The sequence below is a fragment of the Anas platyrhynchos genome, chromosome 3 (genome assembly GCF_047663525.1).
Source record: "Anas platyrhynchos isolate ZD024472 breed Pekin duck chromosome 3, IASCAAS_PekinDuck_T2T, whole genome shotgun sequence".
Taxonomy (NCBI): Eukaryota; Metazoa; Chordata; class Aves; order Anseriformes; family Anatidae; genus Anas; species Anas platyrhynchos.
Window position 1 is genome coordinate 119594683 of NC_092589.1, and position 27775 is coordinate 119622457.

The 27775-nt window shown below is 62.5% G+C and overlaps 1 protein-coding gene across 10 annotated transcripts; it reads left to right on the forward strand.

Annotated features, from left to right (window-relative positions):
• The first annotated feature begins 1412 nt into the window (after positions 1–1412).
• PTK2B (protein tyrosine kinase 2 beta) lies at positions 1413–27488 on the forward strand. Of its 10 annotated transcripts, none has more exons than XM_072036627.1 (31): positions 1413–1692; positions 13272–13519; positions 15005–15183; positions 15279–15366; positions 15544–15623; positions 15831–15893; positions 16180–16234; positions 16681–16821; positions 17344–17418; positions 17511–17612; positions 18477–18594; positions 18733–18772; positions 18860–18906; positions 19121–19174; positions 19600–19697; positions 19786–19870; positions 20313–20413; positions 20513–20628; positions 20801–20901; positions 20987–21076; positions 21405–21609; positions 21782–21890; positions 22004–22069; positions 22657–22782; positions 23548–23694; positions 25070–25105; positions 25260–25287; positions 25484–25539; positions 25766–25909; positions 26969–27049; positions 27126–27488. In XM_072036627.1, the coding sequence occupies exons 1-31, from the start codon at positions 1428–1430 to the stop codon at positions 27339–27341; spliced, it is 3360 nt and encodes a 1119-aa protein (XP_071892728.1). In that variant the 5' UTR covers positions 1413–1427; the 3' UTR covers positions 27342–27488. The 10 variants fall into 10 exon arrangements, with proteins under 10 accessions (XP_071892728.1, XP_071892731.1, XP_071892732.1 ...); XM_072036630.1 differs by lacking the exon at positions 1413–1692 and adding an exon at positions 1864–1977; XM_072036631.1 differs by lacking the exon at positions 1413–1692 and adding an exon at positions 3037–3312.
• Positions 27489–27775: the final 287 nt, after the last annotated feature.

The window sequence follows — 27775 nt, forward strand, 5'->3', positions numbered from 1 at the left end:
ATTAATTATGTGTAAATCTGTAATCAGATGGGGAAATTTAGGGCATAAAGCCTCGGTGTCTGTGCCTCACGGACCCCTCTGAACTCGCAGCCGTGATCTCCGTGCACCTGCATCAAGGTTTCTCAGGTAAAACCCCCATCGTGGGCTCGTTTCTCAAATAAAACCACGCTCGTGAGCTGCCGCGGTGATTTTTAGGGCCAGCTCAGCGCCCGGCCCCACTGGGACCTGAGTGCCCTCCTGAACCTCGCCGTGCACAGGTGTTGCCCTACGTGTGTCCCCAGATACGGGACAACCACGCAGCAGAAATAAATCCTATAATATATAATTAAGAATAATTATAATATATAATAAAGAATAATCCATCAGGGACTGCAGCACCCACCGGACCTCCTCAATCCCAAACCAGGGGACCTCAAATCTCAGCCGACGTGTGACCCCGCTCAACCCGTGCCTACAAAACCTGTCCTCCCATGCCCATCTCTCCTACCTTGGGACCACCGTGATGGGCTCACCCAGCCCCACAGAGCTTGGGGCAACCCCAGAGCCCTTCCCCAACACCCCGTTTACTCCTGGCTGCCCGTAGCCGACTTGGATTCCCTGGGAAGGCACCTTCCAGAAGGGCAAGAAAGGGAACCGGAGACCCCCCCCAGCTCCTCGGTGCGGGGTCTGGGGGACGTGCCGGTGGCCCCTGGCATCATCCCCCTATTCCCGGCCTCCTCCTCCTCTCTCCATGGTAACAGCAGACACAAAAACCATGGCAACCCCATGGCAACAGCGCGGGGATGCCACTGGAGCTGAGTTCCTCCAGGTTTGGTGGCCACCCCGCTGTCCTGAGCACCAGTGGCTCCGGGTGGAGAAGGACGTGTAATTTCGGTCATTTCGGTCATTTTGGTCATTTCGTCCTCATCCATCCCTGGGCTAGGGGGCAGGACCCCTGCCTGGCCCCTTTGTGGCGTAGTGGGGGAAAAATCCCGGTCAGAGCTCCGAAAGGAGAGCAGGAGAGCAGATCTAGCTCCATTTGGGGCACTTTCCTGCTAAATCCTTCCTCCTTTTCCAAACCTGAGGGCCTGACCCTGCTGAGGAGAAATGGGGGGCTGGTGGGGGGCACCCACACTGGGGAAATGGGGTCCCCACGCTGCTGACTCAAGCACCTATGCTCCTGTTGGGGTGCACCCCTTACCAGCAGCATATTTATCCCGGCTCCTAGTGACACCCACCCCAAAAGCACCCCAATCTCGTGACCCCGTTGGCACCCCATTGCCAGCCCTGCTGGGGTGCCCCCAGCACCGAGCACTGCCACGGAGCTGGATTTTGGGGGCGACGCGGGGGTGTCAGCGCTGTGCCCGCCCCGCAGCAGCCTCCCACCGAGGATTGGGATTTTTCCTCCCCGAAAACCCCAAATCGAGGCCGGGTTGGCCGTCCTGAAGATGGCAGCAATAACATGCAGCAGCCGTGCAGCGGCTCCGAGCGAGTGGGGACCGCTGCATCCCACCCTCCTGCTCGAAGGACACCCCCAACCGCCTCTCCTGCCTGCGTCTCCCCAGTTTCTGCCTGACTCCGGCACGGCACAACTTCTTCTGCTCCTCTCCTCAGCACGCCAAACCTCTGCTTGGAGGCCCCGGAGCTGCCACCCGTGTCCTCCTCCTCCGGCACCCAGACCCTCCGGCACCGTCCCCTGCGCCCTGGCCAAAAGTAAGTTGGTGCCTTTTGGCCTCCGGCAGCCCCGCGCGAGGATGCTCGAAGCCGTGCCGAAACCCCGCTCCTTGCTGATGGGAGAGGTGCTATTAATAAATCCTGTCAGCTTTTATCGCTTCTCTCCGTGCCAAGAAGAGGGTGGTTTGGGGAAAGGGGAGGAGGGGGGGGGGTTGTTCGGGGAGGCGGGGGGAAACCTGTTTCTCTCCAGCATTTCTTAGCTACGAGCTCGCCCTGGGTGCAGGAGCATGGGATGGCTCAGCCGGCTGTTGAACCAGCTCTCCTGTAAGTCTCGGGGCTGAAGCTGCTGTGGGAGGTTTGGGGTTGATGGGGGGGGTCATTTTTGGCAGGGATCAGCAGGACCAAAGCCTGGCCCTGCTCCCCGGGGGGGCCGTGCTGCCCGGCGTCCCGCGGTGTCCCTCCCAAACTTAACGAGGAGCCCAGGCACCTCCTCGGGAGGGCACGGGGAGAGAAATGTGTGCGGGGGGCTGCTTCAGCTCTCCACGGAGCCGGAGGGGATCCTGGAGCCGGTGGTCTCTGCCCTCACCCCCCCCAAAAAAAACACCACCCATGCTAGGAGGGGGTCACCCATTGCCCGTTGCGCTCCCCCCCCTTGCCCTTTTGCTGGAGATGCTGGCCCGCACGGGGCGTGAGGAGGTAGCTGCAGGGCTTGGATGGCATTTAGGCGTGGAAACAGCTCGGCTGGCAAGCGGAGAGTGGGCGCAGGCTGTCAGCGCCGCTCCGCCTGCGTGGGAGAGCCGCCGCGGGAGCTCTGGGCTGGCAGAGGGTGACGGTGACCACCCTGCGCTCCTGGTCCCCGAGGTGGGGGGCTCGGAACCCCCGGACCCCCTTGCGCCCAGCCATGGGGCGCAGCCACCGATGCGCACTCTGCAGGGGACCCCCGGGAGGTCACGGCTCCCCCAAACCCTGCTGGTGGTCTCAGCAGCGATGGGGTCCCGATGGATGGAGCAGGGGGCTGCGCCACCCCCATGCAGCCCTCCCCCCCATGGCACAACCCAGCCCCAGAGCCAGATCGCCCGTGGGGAAGAGGAATCTCTGCCATGGGGCTGGGGGGGCTTCCCAGGAGGAGCCCGTTAGCCCACGGAGCCTGTGGGGCTGCAGCAGATGCAGTTTGTGGCTTCTGCCTGCAGAGCTGGCGGCAGAAGGAAGACGCCTGCCCGGGGTTTAGGGGAAGTGCCCCGCTGCGGCTTCACCCCGCTGCTTCCCCCATCCCGCCCCGCTGCACGGCTGTGCCCCCACAACCCCCTCCCTCCCCACCACCATGTTTTGGGGTGACCCCTCCTCCTCCTCCTCCAGCTCTTCCTCGGCTCCTCGGTGCCCAACCCCGGCTGAGGTTAAGTTTCGGCGTTGCTCCGGGGCTGGGGGCACTTTTGCAGGCAGCCCACCCGTGGAGGGGATCCTCGGCGAGCAAAGATCCGGGGAGCCCTGGGGCACCCCGTAAACAGGGGGGGGGTGGCCCAAGGCGGTGGTGGTGACGGTGCCAGCCCCCACCCCGCACCCCCGGACGTTGGCACAGCGGCTCTTGCACCATCCTCCTTCCTGCCCCGACCCTTGCGCAGCACCGGGGCTCCATGGGGGCAGCCTGCCAGCTCTTCCCAGGTACGAGCAGGGAGCGGGACCGGCCCCAAACACCGGCTTGCCGGGCTCCGTGCCCAAATTCCCGGATGGGACCTGCCCCGACCCGCATCGTGGGGCCCGGAGAGGGTGGCTGGGTGGGCAGGTGAGGGGATCTCAGGGCCTTCCTCGCCTTCTGCCTCCTCTTCCTCCTCGGCGGCGTCGCCGTGGCTCTCGCCAGCCCTGGTGAGCCCTATCCGGAAGCGGGCGGCGGGGAGGAGTGGTTTCGGCACCGGTACCAGCCCGCGGGACACGCACCCACCCGGGGAGCCCTCCTGTTGGCGAGGCTGCCAAGCCTCCCACGGGGTCATCCCGCGCCAAGGCGTCCCCCACGCGCCCCTCACGCCAAGGTGAGCGCCCACCGCTCGCTTTCGGGGCGAAAAATGGGGAGCGGGGCCGTCGCTCACATCCGTGCCGGGGTGCTGGGGAAAAGCTGGGCCGTGGTGGCGGGGCGGGAGGTGCCGCTCTGCTATCTGCTGCCAGCTCACTGTTTGCCCAAGGGCAGGGCGGTTTCTCCTGCCGAACCTGGAGAGGAGCAAAGGGGGGAAAACGGGGAGGACGAGGACACGGGAGCGTTGCGGTGCGAGGGGCTGATGCAACACCCCCGTGCTCACTAGGTGCCGGCGTGCCCGAGTGCTGCTCTGCTTTGGGTGCCTCTCGTTGCAGTTTCTTTTTCCGTTTTGGGCCGGGGTTGTGTCATCCAGGCAGGGCACGCTGCTCCTCCGAAGCCAGCACCGTTGGGGTGATGCAGGGGGTGAATCTGCCCGTGTCCAAACCGCCCAGAGTAGGGGCTTTTTTAGGGCAAAACGTCCACAGGGCCCTACAACCTGCTGGGGGCAGGCAGCTGCAGTGCCCCTCTGCGTTCTCCTCCTGCTGGAGGAGAGCCCAGGGAGATGTGGGGGCTTGGAGAGGAGCTGCGATGGTCCAGGACTGGCCCCATCCTCACTCACTGCTCCTGGCACAGCATCCAGCCTGGGCACCTTCCTGCTGCTGTTTTTCCGTGCCATAAGTGTGGGACAGGGCAGAACAAACTGCATGGGGTCAGCTTTTCGGAGTGCCAGGACAGGAGAGGAGGGCGCACGGAACTGGGAATGTCCCACAGGGGACACACGGGGCAGCGGTGCCGTGCGGGAGCACCCCATGGGGCGTCACGACACGTCTCCAAAGGCCAGGCAGGGGCGCACGCACAGCCTGTGGTGTCGGTGTGTGCATGGCAGATGCAGGCTCGGCCTCGCTGCTGGAGTCTTGCACACGCTGGTGTGAAACCCCACGAGACACACACAGAGTGCGAGGGTGCCTGTGGGGTCCGGCGCGTCCCCAGGCTCTGCGCCTCCACGCCTTCGTGCTCAGCTGCTGTGAGCGCTCGGCGCTGAGGCTCTTTTCAGGAGGCTGGGGGCTGGGGAGGCAACATCTGAATCATTTTGCTTTTTCCCTGGCACGGTTATTACTCACGAGGAGTAGATGGGAGACGTGAACCTTCCCTGCGAAGCCTTCTCGCATTCCCGAAGGCGAGCGTGCATCCGCAGGTCTCCTCCTCCACTGAGCAGCCCAGGGGACAAGGAGGTTAAAAGCTAGGATGCTCGGCACAAAAATCACGGGGAGACACCTCCCTGGGGGAATTTGGGGGCAAAATTTATTTTCCATAGGAAAAATCCTTCCCGGGGGTGACCGTCTGTCTGGCTTGGCCACCTCTCCGCAGCCCGGTGGGGCGGGGGCATCACGGCAAGGCCTCCGAGCTCTGTTTGGGGAAGCAGCTTCAAAGGGGAAGAGGAACCCGGCGCGTTCGAAACGCAGCTCCTGCGAGCCGGGGAAACCCCACGGCCTTCAGCCATGTTTTTCGCTTTGGGGGCAGCGCGAACGCTTCGTGGTATAACACAATCCCCAGGTGCTTCCAGCAAAACTCTGCTTCCCACGGGGAAAACCTCTTCCAGAGGGAGACTTCTCGCGGGCTCCCTGTGCAGCCGCTGGAAAAACGCAGCCGCTGGCTGGGCATGACTCACGTCATCCCGGGACGCGAGCTGTGGCCTGGACGTGTCCTTTTCCGTGTGAAAAAGCTGCTGGGCGACGCTGTGCCCCGTGGAGGTGGCCTCCAGGGTGGTTACCAGCACCGTGTGCCCCGTTAGGAGATGCAGGAGCCTCCTCCCTGCCCTCATCCCTCCCCGCAGGGCTGAGTCCTGCCTCGCTCCCCGTGCCTCCCACGCGGCACCAGCCCGACGCCATGCTCACGCAGCTCCCATTTCAGCACGAGAGCTGCCACGGCTAGGATTTTCCGGGGCGAGCTGGCCCCAGCCTCGCTTCCTGAGCTGTTCTGCCTCGGGTGCCGCTCACCTGCCTCCCTGCACATCCTCGCCGCGCTGCGCAGCCGCCACAATGCGCCCTGACACAATGCGCGGCCACCACAATGCGCCCGCAGCCCGCTGCACGCCCACCACCTCGCACGCTTAGCACCCTGCAGACGCCCCTTCTTTCCCTCCGTGCAGGGGGCTGTTCCTTTTTTTTGGGGCACACAAGGAGGCTCTGAGTGTCCCCGAGGGTTTCCTTGCCCCGGGTGAAGCCACGCTGATGCTGGTGGTGCTGCTGGGCTCCAGCTGGTGAGGGCTTGGGGGTGGATAAGGGGCTGGGGGGACAGGTTGGGGCTCCCCTCGCCGTGACCCACAGCACCCTGAGCTGAGGAAGAAGCAGGGCTGTAGCAGAGGAGGAGGAAGAGGAGGAGGATGGGGGGGGATTTCCTACAGCTCCCTCTGCCACTACAGCCAGAGGCGAAATACCTGCGCCTGTCCCCGTGGCCGGTTCCAGCCACAGGAGAGGGGAATTTCCACCTGGAGCCTTCTGCTGCCCGTTGTTATCTCCCGAGGCTGAAGCACCGAGGGATTTCAGACGGGAAATTCCCCCCCTTTCCCAGGCCCTGCCCCTCGCAGAGATAGCAAAGGGCGTGCAGCCACGGGAATGCAGCACCCATGGGGGATGTGGGAGCATCGCTGCCCCCCCTTTGGCAAAGTGAGAGCACTTCTGCCCCCCGTTTTACAAAATGAGAGCATTTCTGTCCTCATTTTACAAAAAAAGCATCGCTGCCCAGCCATGGTGCTCGGAGACAGGGGGGCAAAAAGAAGCTGCCCCCATCCCGCAGGAGCTTGGCACAGGGGTCATTAAGGGCGCAGGAGGCCGGGCGCTCTTGGTGCCACCCAGAGCACCACCAGGGAGACATTTGTGCGAGGGAGCACGAGGAAAATCTTGAGTTTAAATCCTAGGGGCTGTGCACTGCAGGTTTGATGGAAGATTTTAAAAATCTCACGGTTTGGGGGAGTTAAAGATGAATAAACGTCGTGTTGCCCCCGCGCTGGTGTCCGCAGGGCGATGAGCGCAGAGGGGCAAACAACAGAGAAACCTCTGGGGGTCGTTCAGCTTATTTCACTTTTTAAATGGCCTTTAAAATTGTATTTATTTATTTATTTATTCCGACAAAAAGGTTGGAAACTTAGCAAAGGGTAGAAACGTTGAGCTTTGTGGCACTCTTGTCCTGCATGGGCCTTTCGCAGCAAGCGGCGTGCCGGCGCGCACCAAAACGACCGACGGTGGCAAAATGAAATGCTTGATTAAATGACAGAAATTAATTTCCCCGAACTCAGCAGATTTCCCCTGAGAAACGCAAACTTCCCCACGTTTTGCAGATCCAAGCCCTGCTGAGAAAGAAGCGTGCTGGGCCAGGGGGGTCGCTTGGTGCCGAGCCGCGCTGCGGCCGCCGGGGGTGGCGCAGATAAAGCGAGGGGCACGGCGAGACCCTCTTGTGGGCACTGCCCAAAAGCTCAGAGCGCCCCGTGCCGGGGTCTGGCAGTTGGGAAAGTGAAATGATTTTGGGAGGGGGCTCGGTGGTGGCTTCTGAGCTGCTCCAGGCTGCGGAGCCACAGCTCGGGCTTGAGCACGGGGCACGGGCACGGATGCGCAGGGGGACCTGCAGCTTGGCACCCTCTGGCTTGATTTCTGCCCCAACACAGCCTGCCCAGGGGGTCAGGAGGAGCTGAGTTTCCCTAATTAAGCAGAGATGGAGGCGAGGAGGTTAATTAGTGTGAGCACACAGAGCTCCAGCAGACACTGGGCGCTTCTGGTACTGGTGGGAGAGGAAGGACGAGCGCTGCTCCCGTCCGTGAACCCTGCAGGTGTCACGGTTTGGTGATGCCGGCCACATCCCACAGATGCTGCCGCACACCAGCCCTGGATATAGGGTGGATTATTGCCCCAGACCCTCTCCCCTCCCCAAAATAAAGGATGCAGGCACAGCATCAATTGGTACCCGCGTGTTGCCTGGCGACCGGGATGCCTAGCGACCGGCACCCGCCTGCCAAAACCCGATGCTGCGAGCCCTTCGGCTTCCTTCTCCAGCAGAAAGGGTACCGGGAAATACGCCCACCATGTTCCCGGAAAGCTGTTCCCCTCTCCAAGGGGAGGCTTTGTGTGCTGCTCGGGGTTATTTTTAACCTGGCGGCGCTGCGCCTGCTTTGGGAGGACCATTTTGGTGCGCAGGGTTGAGGCTGAGCTCTGAGTCCTGGGCTCAGCCCCGTGTTTTCTGCATCACCCCGAGGGGGGAGCACGTCCAGCACCCCCTCTGCTGCCTTTCAGGGGCTCGACGATCCCCCCCCAGCCTGATTTTGGGATCTCTGCCAGGCTGTCGGTGTGCCTTTCCCTCGTGCCTTTTCCCCGTGATGCAGCGCGGGGTTTGGGCACATCTGTAGGGTCCTGGGAGCCTGGTCCTGCAGCAGGATGGGCTGGAAACTTTGGGGAGGGAAAGGTGCTGTTGTTGCTCCTGCTCACCTGGAGTTTTGCTGGAAAATCACCATTTCCAAGCAGTCTGGAGGCGCTCGGGGCAGCACGCCTGGGTGAGCAGAGATGGCTTTGAGGATGGAGCACGCTGCCCACAGAGCCTGGGGATGCTCGGGGAGGGGGTCCCATGCCCAGGCTGTGCCAGGGGGCTTGCTGCTAGCTGGAGCACGGAGAATCTGATGGCTGTGGCATGGCAAAGGGACAAAACTTGGGCATTTTTGGCCTGGAAACTCTCCATCAGTGTGGAAACCAGAAGGGACTGGTGTGGCAAACAAGCCCGGTGGGGACATTTTGCCTTCAGGACCCCGTCCCTGCTGTGCACCCTGATGCCCGAGCATTTTTTTGGGGAGGTTTCTGTGCTCGCAGGGAGCCTGGTGGCGAGCTGTTCCTGCGCAGATGGCCGTGCCGCGTCCCCTCGCCGGCTCCGTGCCGGGAACACGCGGATCTTTCCCCGTGCCTGAGTCACCCCCTTGGGGAGCTGCCGGCCGTGGGCGTCACGGCAGCTCGCCGTGTCTAATTCCTGATATTCGGGAGCCTGCTGCCCCCACCGCCCTGCCCAGCTGCCTGGGTGCAGCCGCAGCACCGGGCTGGGAGGTGGGATGCGTGTCCCGGCACAGCCCTGCACCCCAAAAACACCCTCACCCTATAAAAATGGGGGTGTGTTGGGGTGAGGGGTGGGATAATGCCCCTGCGGCACGAGAGGTGTCAGGTGGAGATGTGCTGGGACCCATCCTCCATGGGGTCTGGGGGTGCTTTTGGATCGCTGGCAGCATTTTTGGGCATCACGGGGCGCCGGGGGTGTCAGCAGGGGGTTGGTTTGGTTTGGGGTCCGCAAGCAGAGAGGACGGCACCCCCTGTACCTGCCCCAACACCCCCCCAGGGGCAACCCCTCCCCACGGCTGCAGCTTGTGTCATTTCCTCCCTCTGCTTTGTGAAATTTGCTTCCTCCGGGCATCACGTGGCGGGGCCGGCAGCACCATCCCGCACACCCCGACCCCACTGCAATGGGACACTCGTCCTGATGTCCCCGTCACCCCTGACCCTGCTGTCTTTTTGCCTTGCCTTCCCTGCCCTGGACAGGCAGCAGTCCCCGAGGCAGGGCATGGTGCTCCCATGGGGTTCCCATGGGGACCCTCACCCTTTTCCCAGAGGGAAAGGGGAAACTGAGGCACACAGGCTTGGTGCGGGGCTCCCGGCACCCTAAGGCTCTTGCTGTGAGTCACAAAATACCTGCACGGATGGGGCAGGGCTTGGGTGGGGCGGGCAGTGCTGTGGGGAGCCCCCAATTGTCCCCAGCCTTTGGGATCTTGTCCCTGGGCTTTGGGATCTCGTCCCTGGCTTTTGGGATCGCCACTGCCCGGGGTGCTCCGGGGGCACCTTGGCACAGAGCGCAGCGCTGCAGCCCCCAGGAGGGGGGCAAGGGGCTGGGGGCTGTGGTTTTGTGTTTTTTTTTGGGGTCCTGGAGCTGAGCAGGGAGCAGGCAGCATGGTTTGGGGTGCCAAAATCTGGATGTTGGCATGAGGGACGGAGCCCCCTGACCGGGGGACTGGGGGGCTGGGGTAAGTGGAGGGTCCCCGCTGCCCCAGCCCTGTGGGAGGAGGGGGGCTTGCAGCCCAAAACTGGGTTGGGGGGGTTGAAATGCAGCGGATTTGGGGCGCTTTGAGGCAGATTTGGGGATGTGGGGGGCAAGGGGGCTGTATGGGGGGACACGGGGCAGGACGGGGAGTGTGGGGCCGGAGCCAACTGACCCAGGGTGAATTAGGGGGGCACTTTTCCCCACTTGCACCCCGTGCACGGCACATGTGCGAGCATGAGCTGCGTGACAGGCACTATGCAAATGCCTCCGCACGGCCCCGTCACCAGGAAGAGGCAGCACCGCCGGCACGGGCTCGGGGGGGACACACAGGGGACACCCCCCCCACTTTCTGTAAGTGCCCCCCGCCTCCTGCTCCCCCCCTCACCCCCCCAAAACCCCGGCTTCCCTGGGGGCAGCGCTAGGGCGCAACCCTTTGCCCCCTTCTGTTCAACCAGGGGGGCTGAGCATGGGCAAACTCGTCACACCGAGCTCGGGGGAGAGTGGGGGGGCTCAGCTGGGGGTGCACAGGGATGTGTGGACCCCCCCCACACCCCCCCAGTGGCTGGGGTTTGGGTAGGGCTGGGGGGTAAGTGGTGCCCGGGCACGGAACTTTTCTGCGTCCCCGGCACCAGAAACTTCCCGGTGCGCCCTGCGTGTGGGCGGCTGGGTGCAGGGGGGGGCGTTTTGGGGTGCCCCAGCACAGCCCCGAGGAGACGGGGAGGGTCTGTAGGGGGGGCGCAGGGGCTTCAGAAGGGGGCTGGTGGTGTTTCTGGGGTGCAGGGGCTTGGTTTCGGTTCGGGGTCGCTGTCCTCACACGGCACCGCTGCGCCCGGGGCAGAGCCAGGATCCCTCGGACCCCTTCCCTGTGCCAGAGGGGAGGTGAGAGGGCGGGGGGGGAAATATGGGGTGCTGCCCCTTCTGCACCCTGAAAATTAGGGCTGTGTATGGCCAGATGAACGTGGGGCATGGCCACCCTGGATGAGGGGTCCTTGGGGTGCCCAAGGCGGCGGGGATGCGCCCCGGGGTGCTGTGCCAGCTTCCTAACTTTTTTTTGGCTGGGCATCTTGTGCAGGGATTTGGAGGGGGCTGTGAGAGCGTGGGGTGCTCTGTGGGGTGCTCCCCACGTCCCCCACTGGGGTGGGGACACGCGGGGGGCACCCAGCCCTGGTTCTGCCCCCTGGGCTCAGCCCCAGTGAAAGCGCAAGGGGCCGCGTTGTGGGAACGGGGCTGGGGAAAGCGAACCAGAAAGGAAGGAAGGTGGGGAGAAAGAAGAAGCAGGCAGTGCACACACCCCGAGAAACGCCAGCGCGTGTCCTAAAGCTCTTCCTACCGGGGAGCTGAGCTCTGGGGCCCCATCCCCACTGTGACACCCCCAGGAGGGTGCCCCCGACACCCAGGGGACACGGGGCTCAGCTGTAGGTGTCTGGGGCTTGCAGGAGAAGCTGCTGTGCAATTTGGTGAGGACTTTGTGAATTTGGGGACGGGGGGGACACACCGAGGGGCTGGCCGACCCTCCTGGGTGGAAGGAGAGGTGCCACCCTGGGGGGGGGTTACCCATCCTCTGCTGGGGAGCAGCAAAACCCCAAGCGAATATTTCTGCCCCCGGGTGCCGGGCCAGGCTGGGGGCTTGCTAATTCTGCTTGGCCCTATCTCTATTTTGATCTCGGTGAGCAGGAAGCAGGGGGGGGGCCAGCACAGCGAGGCCGGGCGGCCGCAGCGTCAGGCACGGCACGGCCACCGTGGGCGGGGGGCACCGGCGGTCCCTGCACCCCCACCACCAACCCCTCTCAGCCCTCCTGGTGAGCGGGGAGGCCACGGGGTGCATCGCTGCAGGGCCAGGGGCTGTAGGAGGGCTCCGCAAAAGGATGTGGCTTGCTGCGAGATCCTCCCTGCCTTGCTGTGAAGCTGAGAAAAAAAAAAAAAGAAATTAAAAAAAAAAAATGGTGTGAAATGTGCGAGCGCACACGCACAACCCCGAGCTTTTGGGCTCGCTGCCGGCACGTGAGGGATCCGAGGGTGCCTGGCTGCATTTCCCATGCCCCGGGGAAATGTCACATCCCCCTGGGCATTTTGGGGTTGCTCTTGGGTGCTTTGGGGTTGTCCCTGCACTGTCCCCATCTGTACGGCCCCATGGGCACGCTGCGGAGAGCGGGGACCCCTCGGGTGCCACCCTCCCCATCCCCTGCCCCCTTCCAGATCCCTTTGCCACCTGCCTGGATCCGCAGGGCAGACCCCTCCGGGTGTCCCTACGTCCTCCCCAGCCCCCCCAGTGCCTCCAGAAATGATTCCTCCAGGGCAGGGACCCCCAAACTGGGGCCGTTCAGCCCAGGAGTGACGCCAGGCGGGTTTGTCCCGCGAGCAGCTGGGGCTGCTGTTTGCAAACAGCCTCCTGGCTGTTAATCAGTAACTCGAGGGCCGAGCTCTCAGCGAGGGCTTGGACCCAGGAAGGGCCCGACGAGGGTGAATTTCCACATTTATTGTTGCACACCCAAAGAGCACAGCCTGGGAAAGCTGCTGGCACCGAGCGAGCGGCCCCAGGGCACTCAGGGCAAGGCTTTCCCCGTCCCTCCTGCCCTCCCCAAACACCCCACAAAAAAAAGATTTGGGACCTGCTTGGTATCATTCACGATCCCATGCCCTTTTAGATCGACGCAGGCTGATTTTATTTTATTTTATTTTATTTTATTTTATTTTATTTTATTTTATTTTATTTTATTTTATTTTATTTTATTTTATTTTATTTTATTTTATTTTATTTTATTTTATTTTATTTTATTATTTTTTTTTTCTGGTAAAACGAAAACTCAAACCACTTCCCCTCCAGCCCTGCGGGACGTTTTGCGAGCGGGCTACCTGTGCTGAAGGCCTCTAAAAATAAAAAGGGCCAATCGGTATAAATAAGCGCTGCCCTTCCGCGTGGTGACGGGCCCGGGGTTGCTCTCTCCCCCCTTTCTGCTCGTGTCTCTGCACGGAGCCCTCGGCTAAATTCGGCTCCCCTAAGTAGTGGCACTGCGCCGTGGCACGGGGCGAAGCCTTGTCCTGCTTTTTTTGGGGCCGTGGACGGAGGGAGACTGGGGTGAGCGTGGAGACTGGATGTGTGGGATGGAGGGCGAGGGGTGGCCGCTGTGCTGGGGGATTTGGGGCCAGAGCTGGGTAACGGAGCCCAAACCTCGTGCGCACGGCGGTGTCCGCGTGGTGAGGGGCAGCAGCGAGCTGCTGGGGGCGCAGGGGTTGTGGCAAAGGTGCTGGGGATACTGGGGTGCTGCTCTGAAGGTGCTGGGGACATGGGGACACTTTTTTGGAGGAGCTGGGGACACACAGGGGGTGCTGGGGACACGCAGGTCCTGCCTGGAGGGGAGCACACGGGGAGGGCGAGCACCCTCACACACTCCTTTCCCTTTCTTTTTCTATCTCTCCATCGCTCTTCATCCCCTTCCCTCCATCCCATACAGCTCTCCCTACCCCATCCCCATCCCCGCAGCTCCCTGGGGTACCCCTCCTCTCTCTCCCACCGTCCCCCAAACCCCCCAGCAATATTTTCCTCTCCCTGCAGGGAAGGGATGCTCAGCTCCTAGCGCCCCGGGCGTGCTGAGGATGTCGGCGGTCCCCGAGCCCCTGGGCCGCCCGCGGAGCAGCTCCTTCCGCAGCCTGGGCGGCACGCTGGAGGCCACGCTGGGCATGGGGCCGCTGGAAGCCGAGCGGGAGGAGATGCGCATCCTCAAGGTGTGCTTCTACAGCAACAGCTTCAACATGGGCAAGAATTTCAAGCTGGTCAAGTGCCCGGTGACGACGGAGATACGGGTACGTTGGGCAGGGAGGCGCACGGGAGGGCACTTGGTCCGTCTGGGGGCGGTTTGTCCGTCTGGGATCAGGGGGAGATCCTGGCAGGAGGATTTCTCACAGCTTGGTAGCCCCCAGAGCCCCTGGGCTCCAAATCTTGGGGGGCAGAGAGGAGATCTGGGCGTCCCCAGCAGCCCAGCTTGGAGAGGGCGAGGGTTCCTCTGCCCCCCTCCTTCCTGCAGCAGGGGTCAACCCCATTGAGTCACCCCGGCCCCTTTTTGGACAGCAAAGAGGAGTTTGGCTGTGGTTCATCCCTCTGTGGATGTTTGGGGATGGTTTCCAGCATCCCAGGGGGGATGTGGGTGCAGGGGGTGACGCTGCTCCCCCTCGGGGGGAAGCCCAGGTGGAGGGGATCAGAGCCGAGCCGGGGGTCGCTCCTGGCACATCCCCTCCTTGTATCCCCTGAGAGGAGCTCGTGGCGTGGCAGAAGGGCTTGGAGACGAGCACAGGAGTGGTTGGAGAAGGAGAGGACTCATCAGGAGATGCCTGTGGGGAATCCAAGTGGGGACAAGGAAACGGAGAGGGTCTGGCTGTCCCCTGGGCTGGGCACAGGGCTGGGATGCTCCGGGTCGCTCCTCCCCAGGCCAGAAGCTGCTGTGGCTTCAAGCAGGAAAACCTCAAGGACAGAACTTCCCCGAGGGCTCCTGGAGGCTTGGAAACCGTGTCTGGATTTGGAGATCCCAAAGCTCCAAGTAGCTGGAGACGGGGAGATTTTCTTTCAGAAGGACTTGCTCTGACCTGCGGACCTAAGTGCAACCGCCAGCATTTCGCACCCCCCCCCCCCGCCCCAAAACAAGGCACGGCGCTCGCTGCAAGGCACAGCTCGGGCTGTGCCATCAGCTTCTGCTCGCTTTTTGGCCTCCAGCCAGAGAGCAAAGGCCAGGCAGGAGCTGCAGGGCCGTGCGTGCCACCCCGCTGTCCCCACACCCGTGGGCACGGTGCCTACGGTGCCAGCCGCGGCGAGGAAACGCCTGCCCCGACAGCTTGCCCTCAGCACATCGGGGCAGCTCTGCTGAGCTTCCAGGCTGGAAATGACCCTTTCAGGCTTTTTGTCCCCAAAAAACACCCCAAAAAAACCTCGGTCGCCTTCGGGCTGTGTCTCTGCAGAGCAGGCTGGAGAGCTCGAGCGAGCGGCGGCTGCAGGGGCTGAGCACGGGGCTGCGCCTGCAGCCGTGCTGGGTTTCCTCCTCGTGGCTGAGCTGGCCAAAGCTCATCTGCAGACCTTGGTGGCTTGGTGTCAAGTCCGTGGGGCAGGTGGCGAGAGCAATTTGGGCTCTGTGCGAGGACAGGCTGCGCGGCGAGGGTGCCCACGCTGAAACCGCAGCAGCTCTGAGCCGGAGCCGGCTGCGGCGCAGGGGACACGGGGAGGGGGGACAGGGTTGGGGAGGGTCCTGGGGGCTTTCAGGGGGCTTAGCCCCGCTCCTCCCTGCCCCGTCCCGTCCCCAGGAGGTGATCAAATCCATCCTGGTGAGCGGCCGCATCGGGCCCGACATCAAGCTGGCCGAGTGCTACGGGCTGCGCCTCAAGCACGTCAAGTCGGACGAGATCCACTGGCTGCACCCCGAGCTGACGGTGGGCGAGGTGCAGGAGAAATACGAGTGCCTGCACCTGGAGGCCGAGTGGAGGTAGGGGACGGAGCCCTCGGGTGCGGGGGTCCCTCTCTGTGCCCCCCATAGCCCGCCCCTGGGGATCTCACCGAGGGCTGTGCCGTGCCCCCCAGGTACGACCTGCAGATCCGCTACCTGCCCGAGGACTACATGGAGCGCTTCACAGAGGACAGGACCACGCTGCTCTACTTCTACCAGCAGGTCTGGGGGGGTCCCCCAGCACCGGGGGCATCACCTCCTCCCCATCAGAATCCCCCCCATGGTCCCATGGCAATAAATTCCCTGCCTCATCCCGGGTCGGGATGCGGAAGTGCATGGACCCTTGGGGGCGCAGGTGGCCTCCCCTCCACCCCCTGACTTCCCTTTCTGCCCCCCCAGCTCCGAAGTGAGTACATGCAGAACTACGCCAGCAAGGTGAGCGAGGGCATGGCCCTGCAGCTGGGCTGCCTCGAGCTCAGGTGGGTGCCCCTGGGTTTTTTTTTTGGGGGGGGGCGCAGCGGGATGAGCAGCCGGGAGGGTTTTGGGGGTGGCAGCAGTGGGAGGGGGCTTCGAGCACCTTGTATGGGGGGGCTCTGCACTAAGGGGAAGGATGTGGAGGAGGGATTTGAGGGGGGGGGGATGCGTGGTGATGTGTGGGTGGCCGTCTGATGTCACTTTTCTCGCAGGAGGTTTTACAAGGACATGCCCCAAAACGCCCTGGACAAGAAGTCCAACTTCGAGTTCCTGGAGTGAGTAGGCACAGCCTGCCCTGAAGCCCTGGGGTCTCCCCGAGAGACCCCCGCAGCCCCCCCCACCCTTCATCCACCCCCCTTCCAGCCTGCTCTAGGGCTCCAAGCCTCCTCATCCTCCCTCATCCATCACCTTGCTGGCATGGGGTGGGTGGGGGAAGCTCCCCAAGGAGCACCCCATGGCCCTGGGCACCCCCTTTGCTGGTGTGCCCCCCCCCCCATGCATTACGGGTCCTTTTTGGGTCCCTATGGGGCCATTAATGCGTGTGGGGTCTCTGCTCCCCAGGAAGGAGGTGGGCCTGGACCTCTTCTTCCCCAGTCAGATGCAGGAGAACCTGAAGGTGAGGGGCGTGCGCCTGGAAGGGGGGGGGCTGAACACCTACATGCAGGGTGTGGGGGCGCACCTGGGTGCCTGGGGGTGTCCGTGTGTGTGTGCACCAAGGCGTGTGTGGGGCTGTGTGTGCATCTGCACGCGGGGACGGGGCTTGGCACACGCTTGTGAGGGTGTTTTGGCGGAGACGCGCGCATGTGCGCACCCAAGCGCGGCCACGTGTGCAAGGGTTGGCGTGCGCACGCGTGCGTGCACATCTCCCCCCACTCTTGTGCACACACACGGAGCTGTGCCGGCGTGCACACGCGTGTCCCTGTGCACACAGATGAGCACGGGCGTGCCCTGCTGTGTCTGTGTTTGTGCGCCCGTGCGCGCAGCCCCGCGGCGCGCCGTGGCCAGGTCCCCGGGGGGTGCCGGGTGCCCCCGTGCCGTGGCCAGCAGCCTCTCCGCCCGCAGCCCAAGCAGTTCCGCAAGATGATCCAGCAGACCTTCCAGCAGTACGCCCTGCTGCGGGAGGAGGAGTGCATCCTCAAGTTCCTGCACACCCTCGCCACCTTCGCCAACATCGACCAGGAGAGCTACCGCTGCGAGCTCATCGTGAGTCCGCAGGAGGGGATTTGGGGGCATGGGCTGGACCCCCACCCTGCTGCCAGGGTGGTCCTGAAGCCCCCATCACGGGTTGGCACTTGGGATTGTGCCCACCATGCACCTTAAACCCAGCCAGATTTGGGTGAAAATGCCACGGTGGGGTTGTGAGGGTGCACCCAGAGCATCCCCAGCAGCTTTTGGTGACAGCGTGGCCAAAGCCACCTGGCTGGGGGGGACACGTGGGGGGCTGCTCCCTGCTCTGTGGGTTTCTCCCCGGGCTCCGAGGCAGGGGAGCAAGCCCAGAGGGTTTGAGCAGGCACCTGAAAGTTGCTGAAGGTGGAGAAGTGCCCACGCCGGGCTCCTTGCCTTGCACCATCCTCCTCTCACCTTGGAGCTCGCCCCTCTCCGAGCCCCTCCTGGAGGCGGTCGGTCTTTCTGGGGGTGTCGCAGAAAATGGGGAGGGGGGGAGAGCTGGTTTTGGGGGAGAACCCTACAAAATTGACCTCCTCTCTCTGCTCCCCATCCCTGCAGCAAGGGTGGAACATCACGGTGGACCTGGTCATCGGGCCCAAGGGCATCCGGCAGATGACGAGCAAGGAAGCCAAGGTAGGGGTCCCCGAGAAAAGGGGGTGTCTGGGGGGGGGTTGTGAGGACCCCCCGATGGTTCTGACAGCGTGGGGCCATGCCTCTGTCCCCAGCCCACCTGCCTGGCTGAATTCAAGCACATCAAGTCCATCAGGTGCTCCAGCGTGGAGGAGGGCAGGGCCGTGCTGCAGCTGGGGCTCAGCGGCACCCCCCAGGTGAGGGGGCTCAGGGTTGGGGATGGGGAGGGGGGCAAAACTTGTGGGGATTTGTTGGTGGGATGGGGATGACTGTGGGGTGGCAGCTCTGCCCTGCAGGAGCTGGTGGGCAGTCCTGGTCCCGCCTGGAGCTGCTGCTGGGGGGGTCTGCCCCCAAACAGAGCCCACCCAAAGTGTCCTTGTCTGGGGGGTTCTGGGGTTGTGGTGCTTGCGGTGATGGTGCTGGGGAGCTTGGGGTCATCCCCATCCCATCCCATCCCATCCCATCCCCATCCCATATCCCCATCCCATCCCATCCCATCCCATCCCATCTCATCCCATCCCATCCCATATCCCCATCCCATCCCATCCCGTCCCATCCCATCCCATCCCCATCCAATCTCATCCCATCCCATCCCATATCCCCATCCCATCCCATCCCATCCCATATCCCCATCCCATCTCATCCCATCCCATCCCATATCCCCATCCCATCCCATCCTATCCCATCCCCATCCAATCTCATCCCATCCCATCCCATATCCCCATCCCATCCCATCCCATCCCATCCCCATCCCATCTCATCCCATCCCATCCCATATCCCCATCCCATCCCATCCCATCCCATCCCATCTCCATCCCATATCCCCATCCCATCCCATCCCATCCCATCCCATACCCCATCCCATCCCATATCCCCATCCCATCCCATCCCATCCCATCCCATATCCCCATCCCATCCCATCCCATCCCATATCCCCATCCCCATCCCATCCCATCCCATATCCTCATCCCCATCCCATCCCATCCCACCCCATCCCCACACCCCCACACCCCTCAGCTCTGGGGGTGCAGCCCCTCACCCATCCCCCTGTCCCCCCCCAGTCCCTATCCATCAAGACATCCTCTCTGGCCGAGGCGGAGAACATGGCAGACCTCATTGACGGCTACTGCCGGCTGCAGGGGGGCTTGGAGACCTCCCTCATCGCCTTCCCCAGGAGAGGTGGGTGCCCAGGAGGCCGGACACCTCCCCCCAAAACCATCCCAAAACATCATGAGGGAGTTTGGGGGGGTGCCTGCCCTTCTCCCCTTGGAGAGGTGAGGGGACACTGGGGGGGTGACCGCTGCTGTCCTCCTGCAGAAAGGGAGAAGAGGAGCAGCCTGCCGCGGATCCCCAGCCCGTGAGTAGTGCACAGCCCCCTGGGGGGGGACCGGGACCCCTACCCTTACCCTAACCCCACTGGTGACCCCGTCCTCCCACCCCACAGGCACCTGGAGGAGCGGCACTCGGTGCTGGCCGACAGCGCGAGCGTGGGTGAGTCTGGGGGCTTCCTCCCCCTTTTTCTTCCTCCCCCCCAGCCCAGTGGGTGTTGGAAGGGGTGGGGGGGCTGTGATTTGGTGTGGCAGGTGAGGGGGGGTGCAGCCAAGCACCCCGGGTGCAAACCAGGCCAGCCCAGGGCACCGAGGGTCGGATCCTGCCCCTGGGGCGCTGTCTGCACTGCTGCCCCCTGCCCTCCTTTTTGCCCTAGACTCCGATATTTACGCTGAAATCCCCGACGAGTCCTCAAGACCGAGATCTGGAGGTGGGTGTCATCCCCAGGTGCCTTCACACCCATCACCCCCCTTTCTCACCCCATCCCCACCAGCCCACCAAAACTGGGAGTGAGGATTTGGTTTTGCCCTCGCTGCCCAACCTGGGGATGGGATGGGATGGGATGGGATGGGGATATGGGATGGGATGGGATGGGATGGGATGGGATGGGATGGGATGGGATGGGATGGGATGGGGAAGGGGATGGGATGAGATGGGATGGGATGGGATGGGGATGGGATGGGATGGGATGGGATGGGATGGGGATATGGGGTGGGATGGGATGGGATGGGATGGGATGGGGTGGGATGGGGTGGGATGGGATGGGGATGGGATGGGATGGGATGGGATGGGATGGGATGGGATGGGATGGGATGGGATGGGGATGGGATGGGATGGGCGCCCTCGTCCCTTCAGTGCAGCACTACGGGATCTGCCGGGAGGACGTGACGCTGGGCAGGATCCTTGGGGAAGGCTTCTTCGGAGAGGTGTACGAGGGCACCTACACCAACCCGGTGGGTGAGCCGTGCTCCCCCTGCCCCCGTTTGCCCCCTTTACACGGGGGGGGGAGCGGGGTGGAGCTGCCCCTGCCTCTCCTTGCAGAAGGGGGAGCGGGTCAACGTGGCCGTGAAGACCTGCAAGAAGGACTGCAGCCCCGAGAACAAGGACAAGTTCCTGAGCGAGGCGGGTACGTTGGGGGGCTGCTTCTTTTTGGGGTTCCTCTGCAGCACCCCGTGCCCTGTGGGGCACAGGGGGAGCCCATGGGGTGGCTGGGGTGGGAGACAGGGCACGGTCTGTCCCCGTCCCCCCTGCTTGGGGACGCATTGCCATTGCAACGTGGAGCTGAGCAGCTGGAGGAAGGGTCCCATGTGCTCCCCCATGATGTGGCTTTTGCCCCAAATTCCCATTTTTTTGGGGAAGGGGGGGAGGAAAAGCTGCTGAAAGCTTGCTGGGAGCAGGTGGGCACCATCTGTGCGCAAAAACCCATGGGACCCCCAGCCCTCCCTGGCAATTCCTGCTGCTCCCTCTCTGTGGCTTCATGGCAGGGAGGTTCCCCTGCACCCCTGGGTGCCATTTGGGCTCCCGGAGGGCCCCTCCTTTTTGGGGTGGCTGAGGAGGTCTCCCCGCAGTGCTGATGAAGAAGCTGGACCACCCGCACATCGTGAAGCTGATCGGCATCGCCGAGGAGGAACCCACCTGGATCATCATGGAGCTCTACCCCTACGGGGAGGTGCGTGGAGGGGGGAGACTGAGGCTTTGGGGACCCCCAACCCACCTCGGTGCCACCCTATCAGCCCCTGACCCCCTCCCTGTCCCCGTCCCCTTGCAGCTGGGGCAGTACCTGGAGCAGAACAAGCACTGCCTCGCCGTGCCCACCCTCATCCTCTACGCGCTGCAGATCAGCAAGGCCCTGGCGTACCTGGAGGCCATCAACTGCGTGCACAGGTGGGGTGGGCAGCGTGGGGCTGGGGGGGGCAGATTTGGGGAGCAGGACCATGCGAAAGGCAGAGGCCGGGGAGCCCTTTGCAGACCCATTTTTGGGGAGCCGGAGGAGCGGGTTGGTGTGGGTTGAGGGGGGGTCCAGCCCTTCTCCATAACCAAGGGTCTCTCCTCGCAGGGACATCGCGGTGAGGAACATCCTGGTGGCCTCCCCGGAGTGCGTGAAGCTGGGGGACTTCGGGCTCTCCAGGTACATCGAGGACGAGGAGTATTATAAAGGTAAGGGGAGCACGAGGGGGCCAGGGGCTCGCTTCGGCCCCTCTGCAGCCACAAGCACGGCCCCCGTCTGCCTCCCCCCCCGCAGCATCCATCACCCGTCTCCCCATCAAGTGGATGTCCCCCGAGTCCATCAACTTCAGACGCTTCACAACGGCCAGCGACGTCTGGATGTTTGGTGCGTGGTGGGACGGGGACGGAGCGGGTCCTGGGCACATCCCGGGGCTCCATCCTGCTGCACGGGGACAAATCCTGCCCTGGTTCAGGGGTGTCATTGAGTTTTGGGCAAAGGCACCCTAGGAAAGGGCTCGCTGCTGTCCAAGCATCCCCAGGGGACTCGTGAATTTGGGGTGCTCATGGGGCTGGGGGTGAAATGCCAAGAACCCCACGACCTGCCACAAAGCCTGGCACAGCCACCGGGTCCCCAAGACCCCAGGGCGAGGGGCTGGTCCCCGGGGCGCTCACTCCAACATCATCATCTGGGGGGCTTCCCCTGTGCCCCGCAGCCGTGTGCATGTGGGAGATCCTGAGCTACGGCCGGCAGCCCTTCTTCTGGCTGGAGAACAAGGACGTGATCGGGGTGCTGGAGAGGGGCGACCGCCTACCCAAACCTGACCTCTGCCCGCCCGTCCTCTACACCCTCATGACGCGCTGCTGGGACTACGACCCCAGCGAGAGGCCCAAGTTCAAGGACCTGGTCTGCAGCTTGAGGTGAGCAGGGGAGGTTTTGGTTGTTGTGCCTTCCCCATGGTCCTTTCCTGGTCCTTTCGCTCGGCTCTCCCCATCCCTGTGTGCGCCCTCCTGGTTTCCACCCCCATCTCGCATGTGCGTCCCTGCTGCAGGGGGCTGTGACAACCCCTTGGGCTGTCCCTCTCCTCTGCAGTGACATTTACCTGATGGAGAAGGAGCTGGCCAAGGAGCAGGAGCGCAACAACCGCCACCGGCCTCCCAAAATCTTGGAGCCACCGTCCTTCCAGGAGCCGCCCCCCAAGGTGGGCAGGAGGCTGTGGGGCTCTCTCTCCTTCCCTGTGCCCTGACCCAAGGATGTGCAGCCAAAATGGGGCATCCCCAGGCTTGCACCCACTCCGCTTTTCTCCCCCTGCAGCCCAGCAGACCCAGGTACAAACCTCCTCCCCAGAACAACCTCCTGGCTCCCAAGCTGCAGTTCCAGGTAAGGCTGCGCGCCCACAGCAGCCTACGGGGGTCCAACAGGGGCTTGATGCCAGGAAGCCGTGCCCGGAGCTCCAGCCCTTGGTAGCTGGAGGTTTTCGGGACTCAGAGCTCCAGCAGGACAGCGCAATGCTTCGGGCTCAGCCCTGCCCGTGTCTTGTCCTGCCTCAGGGCTCGGAGAGCGGCTTTTACCCCAGGGCAGGGCGGTTTGCGTGCACGGCTGGGAGGAGAGGAGGCTGGCTGCACCTCAATGTCACCTGCAGCTCGGTTTAGCTGCCCTGGGGGGGCACAGATCACCTCCTCCACCGTCTGCTCTGCTCCTTGGAGCACCCCCTGCAAGAGCAGCCACTATTTTGGGTGCTTTTCTGGTGCCAGGCAGGGCTTTGGGCAGGAGTACAGGAAATATCAAACCCATGCTCTGGACGCCAGAGCAAACCTCCTGGTGAGGAGGGTCCTGTTGGGGCCACCACCGCTCCTCTGTAAAGTGTGAAAGCCGCTTTCCCACGCTCTCTGTCTGTCTGTCTGTCCGTCTGTCCGCACTAACCTCCCCCCGGCTTCGTTCCGTGCCGCGCCGCCCCGCGCCCTCAGGTGCCCGAGGGTCTGTGTGCCAGCTCGCCCACGCTCACCAGCCCCATCGAGTACCAGTCTCCGGCCAGCTCCCTGCACACCCCGCCGCTCAACCGCCACAACGTCTTCAAGCGCCACAGCATGAGGGTAAGAGAGGGGCCCCCAAAAACCCCGAGGACACCCCGGGGACCTCACCAGAGCGAGAGGAGGGGGCGATGCTCCGCGCCGTGCTTTGCGCTGCTGCTTGCGCCGCTTCCAGCTTCGTGCTCTGCATGATCCTGTCTCTGTGCTGCTTGCAGCTGGAGGCATCGTGCCCGTGAAGGGCTCTGGGTGCTCGCAGCCCCCTGCCATGCTTGTTGTGCACGTGTCCGTGCAGGGGGCACGTTGGTGAAGGAGCAGTGGGCACGGCGTCTCCGGGAACGGGCAGGGGTGCGCTGGGGACGGGTGGGACCTCAGGGCTCTGGGTTGGCTCCTCATGCTCAGCATCATTACCTGGAGTGCCGGTGGTGTTTGGCAGCTTGGGTGCTCTGCCCTGGTTCCTCAGCACTGCTGCACAGCCCCAAAATCAGAGGCAGGCATTGTCCATCACACCAGGGTGGCCCCGGTGCCATCAGCACCCGCACCGTGGGCACGATGCGCTGTGCTGGGGCATCCTGTGCATGCTGCCCAGGGCTCACACACAGAGCTGGGAGTGCTGGGACGTGGTGCAGAAGGTGTGGGGTCTTCTGGTGGGTTCCTCTCACTGCTGGAAGCCCGGGGGCTCCTTGGGGTCGGTGTGGAGCAGCCCCAGGCTCACGGTGGCAGGGGTCTGGTGCATGGCTTTGCATGCGCACAGCGGGCTCCGGCTCCCGTGCTGAGACCTGGGGGGCTCTGGCTGCTGAGCCCTCCATCACCTCTGGCTCCATGCGCCAGGAGGAAGATTTCCTCCGTCCCAGCAGCAGGGAGGAAGCGCAGAAGCTGTGGGAGTTGGAGCGGCTGAAGATGCGGCAGGTCCTGGACAAGCAGCAGAAGCAGATGGTGGAGGACTACCAGTGGCTGCGGCAGGAGGAGAAATCCCTGGTGAGTGCCCCGGGGCTGGGGTCGGGCTCTCAGATGGGTGCTCCCACCCTTGTGAAGGTGCAGGCAAAGCCACAGCTTGCTTTTCGTGGTTGGGTTGCGATGCAAAAACCCTGCCCTGCTGCGGGTCTCACTTTCCTCCAGAGCAGCTCGCCTGCACCCCTTTTGTCTTCTGCACTTGTAAAAAAAAAAAAACCCTCCCCGAGCTGCTGCGGGAAATTGATCTTGTGAAACCTGTGCCATTATTAAGCACTTGCGGTTGCGTCTTAATGAGCTTTTGTAACGCTTTTTTAAACGAGGAGCCAAGGTAGCTAAGGCATGACTAACGCGGCAGCTCTCGGGGAGGCAGAAAGAGACAGAAAAGCTTTTATTAGCTCGGCTGACGCAGCCAAGCCCAGCTCCCCCAGCACGGTGCTGCGGGGGCGAGGGGCTGGCGTTTGGTGTCGTGGGGCTGAGCACGGGGGTCCTGGGGGTCCTGGGGGTCCCGGTGCCCTCGGGGAAGGTGGGGACGGGGCCACGAGGGGAAGGGGAGCTGGGAAATGAGCTCCTGGGGCGTGCTCTGGGGTCTCCCAGGAGTTAGGGAAATCGTGGAGGTCTCCAGGAGATCAGAGATGGGTTTCGGTGGCTGATGTTGGGCAAGGTGAGGGGGGGTCGTGCTGCTTTCCCTGCTGGGAGTTGGGATGAAGGAGACAAAGTTTGGGAAGGTTTTGCCAGGGAGGAAGCAGAGGGGTGGGAATGGTTCTGGGGGGGGGTCAATCCATCCTTTTTCTTTTTTTTTTTTTCTTTTTCTTTTTCTTTTTCTTTTTCTTTTTCTTTTTCTTTTTCTTTTTCTTTTTCTTTTTCTTTTTCTTTTTCTTTTTCTTTTTCTTTTTCTTTTTCTTTTTCTTTTTCTTTTTCTTTTTCTTTTTCTTCTTCTTCTTTTTCTTCTTCTTTTTCTTCTTCTTTTTCTTCTTCTTTTTCTTCTTCTTCCTTTTCCTTTTCCTTTTCCTTTTCCTTTTCCTTTTCCTTTTCCTTTTCCTTTTCCTTTTCCTTTTCCTTTTCCTTTTCCTTTTCCTTTTCCTTTTCATTTTTCTTTCCCTTTTCCTTTTCCTTTTCCTTTTCCTTTTCCTTTTCCTTTTCCTTTTCCTTTTCCTTTTCCTTTTCCTTTTCCTTTTCCTTTTCCTTTTCCTTTTCCTTCTCCTTCTCCTTCTCCTTCTCCTTCTCCTTCTCCTTCTCCTTCTCCTTCTCCTTCTCCTTCTCCTTCTCCTTCTCCTTCTCCTTCCCTTTCCCTTTCCCTTTCCCTTTCCCTTTCCCTTTCCCTTTCCCTTTCCCTTTCCCTTTCCCTTTCCCCATCCTTTTCCTTCTCCTGGTGCCTCTCACACGACTTCTCCCCCCACAGGACCCGACAGTGTTCATGAACAACAACACCCCTCTGGTGAGTGCCGCCAGTGCCAGGGAACCGGGGCTGGGTGTATTCGTGTACAGGGGCACAGCGGGGTCCTTACCCTGGGGGTGCCCAGAGATCCTCCCCTGCTTTGGCAGGATCAGGACTTTTCACCCCTCATTTTCTGCTGTTTCTTCCCCCACAGATGCTCCCGGAGAAGGAGATGGACTACAGTGAGTGCCCACAGCTGCTTCCCATGTGGAGCATCCCCCTGGGCTGTGGGCACCCCGTTATCCTTGTCCTGGTGCTGGAGGGGTGGTGGGATGCCGCCAGGGCTGGTTGGGGTCCCCAGGGTGCTGTGGGACATGGCAGGGGTCTCACGGTGTGCCGGGGAGCAGGCAGAGTGACTCTCCTTCCTTTCCCTTACTGATGGCATAGCGGAGTTCACGGGGCCCCCCCAGAAGCCTCCAAGACTCGGGGCGCAGGTAAGACCTTGGGCACCACGGTTTGAGTCCTTCTCCATCACCCTCTGCACCTGCAGGAGGGGACTTTTCTCCCTCCCAAGCCCCAAAAGGGTCTGGGCGACCCCTCAGCCTCTGAGACACGGGTGGGAGGTGGCTGGGTCTGGTGGGCCAGGGCTCCCCGGGGGTGTTGGTCTCTCCCTCCTTGCCCGCGGGGCATCGAGCCCACGGTGGCCCTGCTTGCCCTCAGTCCATCCAGCCGGCCCCCACGGCCAACCTGGACCGCACGGACGACACGGTGTACAGCAACGTCATGGACCTGGTGCGGGCTGTCCTGCAGCTGAAGAACGAGATCAGCCTCCTGCCCCCCGAGGGGTACATCCTGGTGGTGAAGGTAGGGAGGGGAGGGGGAGACGATCTGAGCAGTGGGGAGGGAGCTGGGAGTCTGTGCACTGAGTGCTGCCGCTGCATGGGAGAACTTCCCAGGGTCCTTCTTTCTTGGGAAGGTCTTACGTGTATGGGAGGGAGCGTTAGCAGCATGTCCTGCTCCTCCGTTGGGTCCTTGGGTCAGTGGTGGGACTATTCACAACATGTCCTTCTCCATTGGGTCCTTGGGTCAATGGTGGGAGCGCTTCCAATACGTCCTGCTCCTCCGTTGTGTCCTTGGGTCAATGATGAGAATGTTTCCAACATTCTCTGCTCCTCCATTGGGTCCTTGGGTCAACGATGGGAGCATTTCCCACTCCTTCCTCATGTCTTTAGGTCAATGGTGGGAGCATTTCCAACCTGTCCTGCTCCTCCACTGGGTCCTTGGGTCAATGGTGGGATCATTTCCTACATGTCCTATTCCTCCTTTGGGTCCTTGGGTCAAAGGTGGGAGTGTTTCCAGGGTGCCTCACTCCTCCGTCGTGTCCTTGGGTCAATGATGGGAATGCTTCCACCATTCTCAGCTCCTCCATCACCTCCTTGGGTCAACAGGGAGTGTTTTCAACATATCGTGCTCCTCCTTTGGGTCCGTGGGTCAATGATGGGATCATTTCCTACATGTCCTGCTCCTCCCTTGGGTTCTTGGGTCAAAGATGGGAGCGTTTCCAAGATGCCCCACTCCTCCATTGATTCCTTGGGTCAATGGTGGGAGCACTTCCAACCTGTCCTGCTCCTCCTTTGTGTCCTTGTGTCAATGGTGGGAGCGTTTCCAATATGCCCCACTCCTCCGTTGTGTTCTTGGGTCAATTTTGGGATCACTTCCAAGATGCCCTAGTCCTCCGTTGCATCCTTGGGTCAATGACGGGAACGCTTCCACCATCCTCTACTCCTCCATCACCATCTGGGGTCAACGGGGAGCGTCTCCCCCCCATGCCCCTCTCCCCACTGGAACCCTTGAGTCAGGGACATTCCCATGAATTGCTTCCCTGTGCCTGGGGCCGTGCTAACCCTACTGCTCCCCCAACAGAACGTGGGCCTGTCCCTCCGCAAGCTGATCGGCAGCGTGGACGAGATCCTGCCCGTCCTGCCCGCCGCCTCCCGCACCGAGGTAGGGACCCGCGGGGCCGGGAGGAGGAGGGAGCGGGGTCAGGCATCCCCTAACCCCTTTTACGTGTCCTGGCCAGATCGAGGGCACCCAGAAGCTGCTCAACAAGGACTTGGCCGACCTCATCAACAAGATGCGCCTGGCGCAGCAGAACGCCGTCACCTCGCTGAGCGAGGAGTGCAAGCGGCAGATGCTGACGGCCTCCCACACCCTGGCCGTGGACGCCAAGAACCTCCTGGATGCCGTGGACCAAGCCAAGCTCCAGGCCAACCTGGTGAAGCTGTGCTTGGAGTGAGGGACGGAGCGGAGAGAGGGAAGGAGAAGGGGTGGGGAAGGAGAGGAGGAGAGGCGGCACCGCGCGCCGGTCGGCGGAGAAGGGAGGAGAGCATCACGGAGGAGCTGGCTTTTGTGTGTCTCCCGTGGCCTCGCCGCCCTGCCCTCCCTGTCCCCCCTCCTCCTGCAGCTGCTCGTGTCTTTAGCATCATCTCGTCGGTCGTCTGAAGAAGGGGACTCGTCCCTCAAAAGGATTTTTTTGGAGAGGGCGGGTTCTGGCTGTCCCCGAGGGCGGACAAAGGTCCCTTGGGCTCGGTGGCATCCCGCTCCCAGCCAGCAAGGGGTCCGTGTGTCTGTCTGGCGGGGGTCCGTGGGTCCTTGTACCCATCCCGTGGGTCCTTGTACCCATCCTTTGGGTCTCTGTGCCCACCCCGTGGGTCCCTGTGCCCACCCCGT

Coding starts and splice junctions, on each gene's coding strand:
- PTK2B (XM_072036627.1), top strand. CDS start 1,428: ATGGCAGCAATAACATGCAGCAGCCGTGCAGCGGCTCCGAGCGAGTGG. Junction 15,184..15,278: donor CACCTGGAGGCCGAGTGGAG/GTAGGGGACGGA, acceptor CGTGCCCCCCAG/GTACGACCTGCAGATCCGCT. Junction 25,288..25,483: donor GGAGAAGGAGATGGACTACA/GTGAGTGCCCAC, acceptor TTTCCCTTACTG/ATGGCATAGCGGAGTTCACG.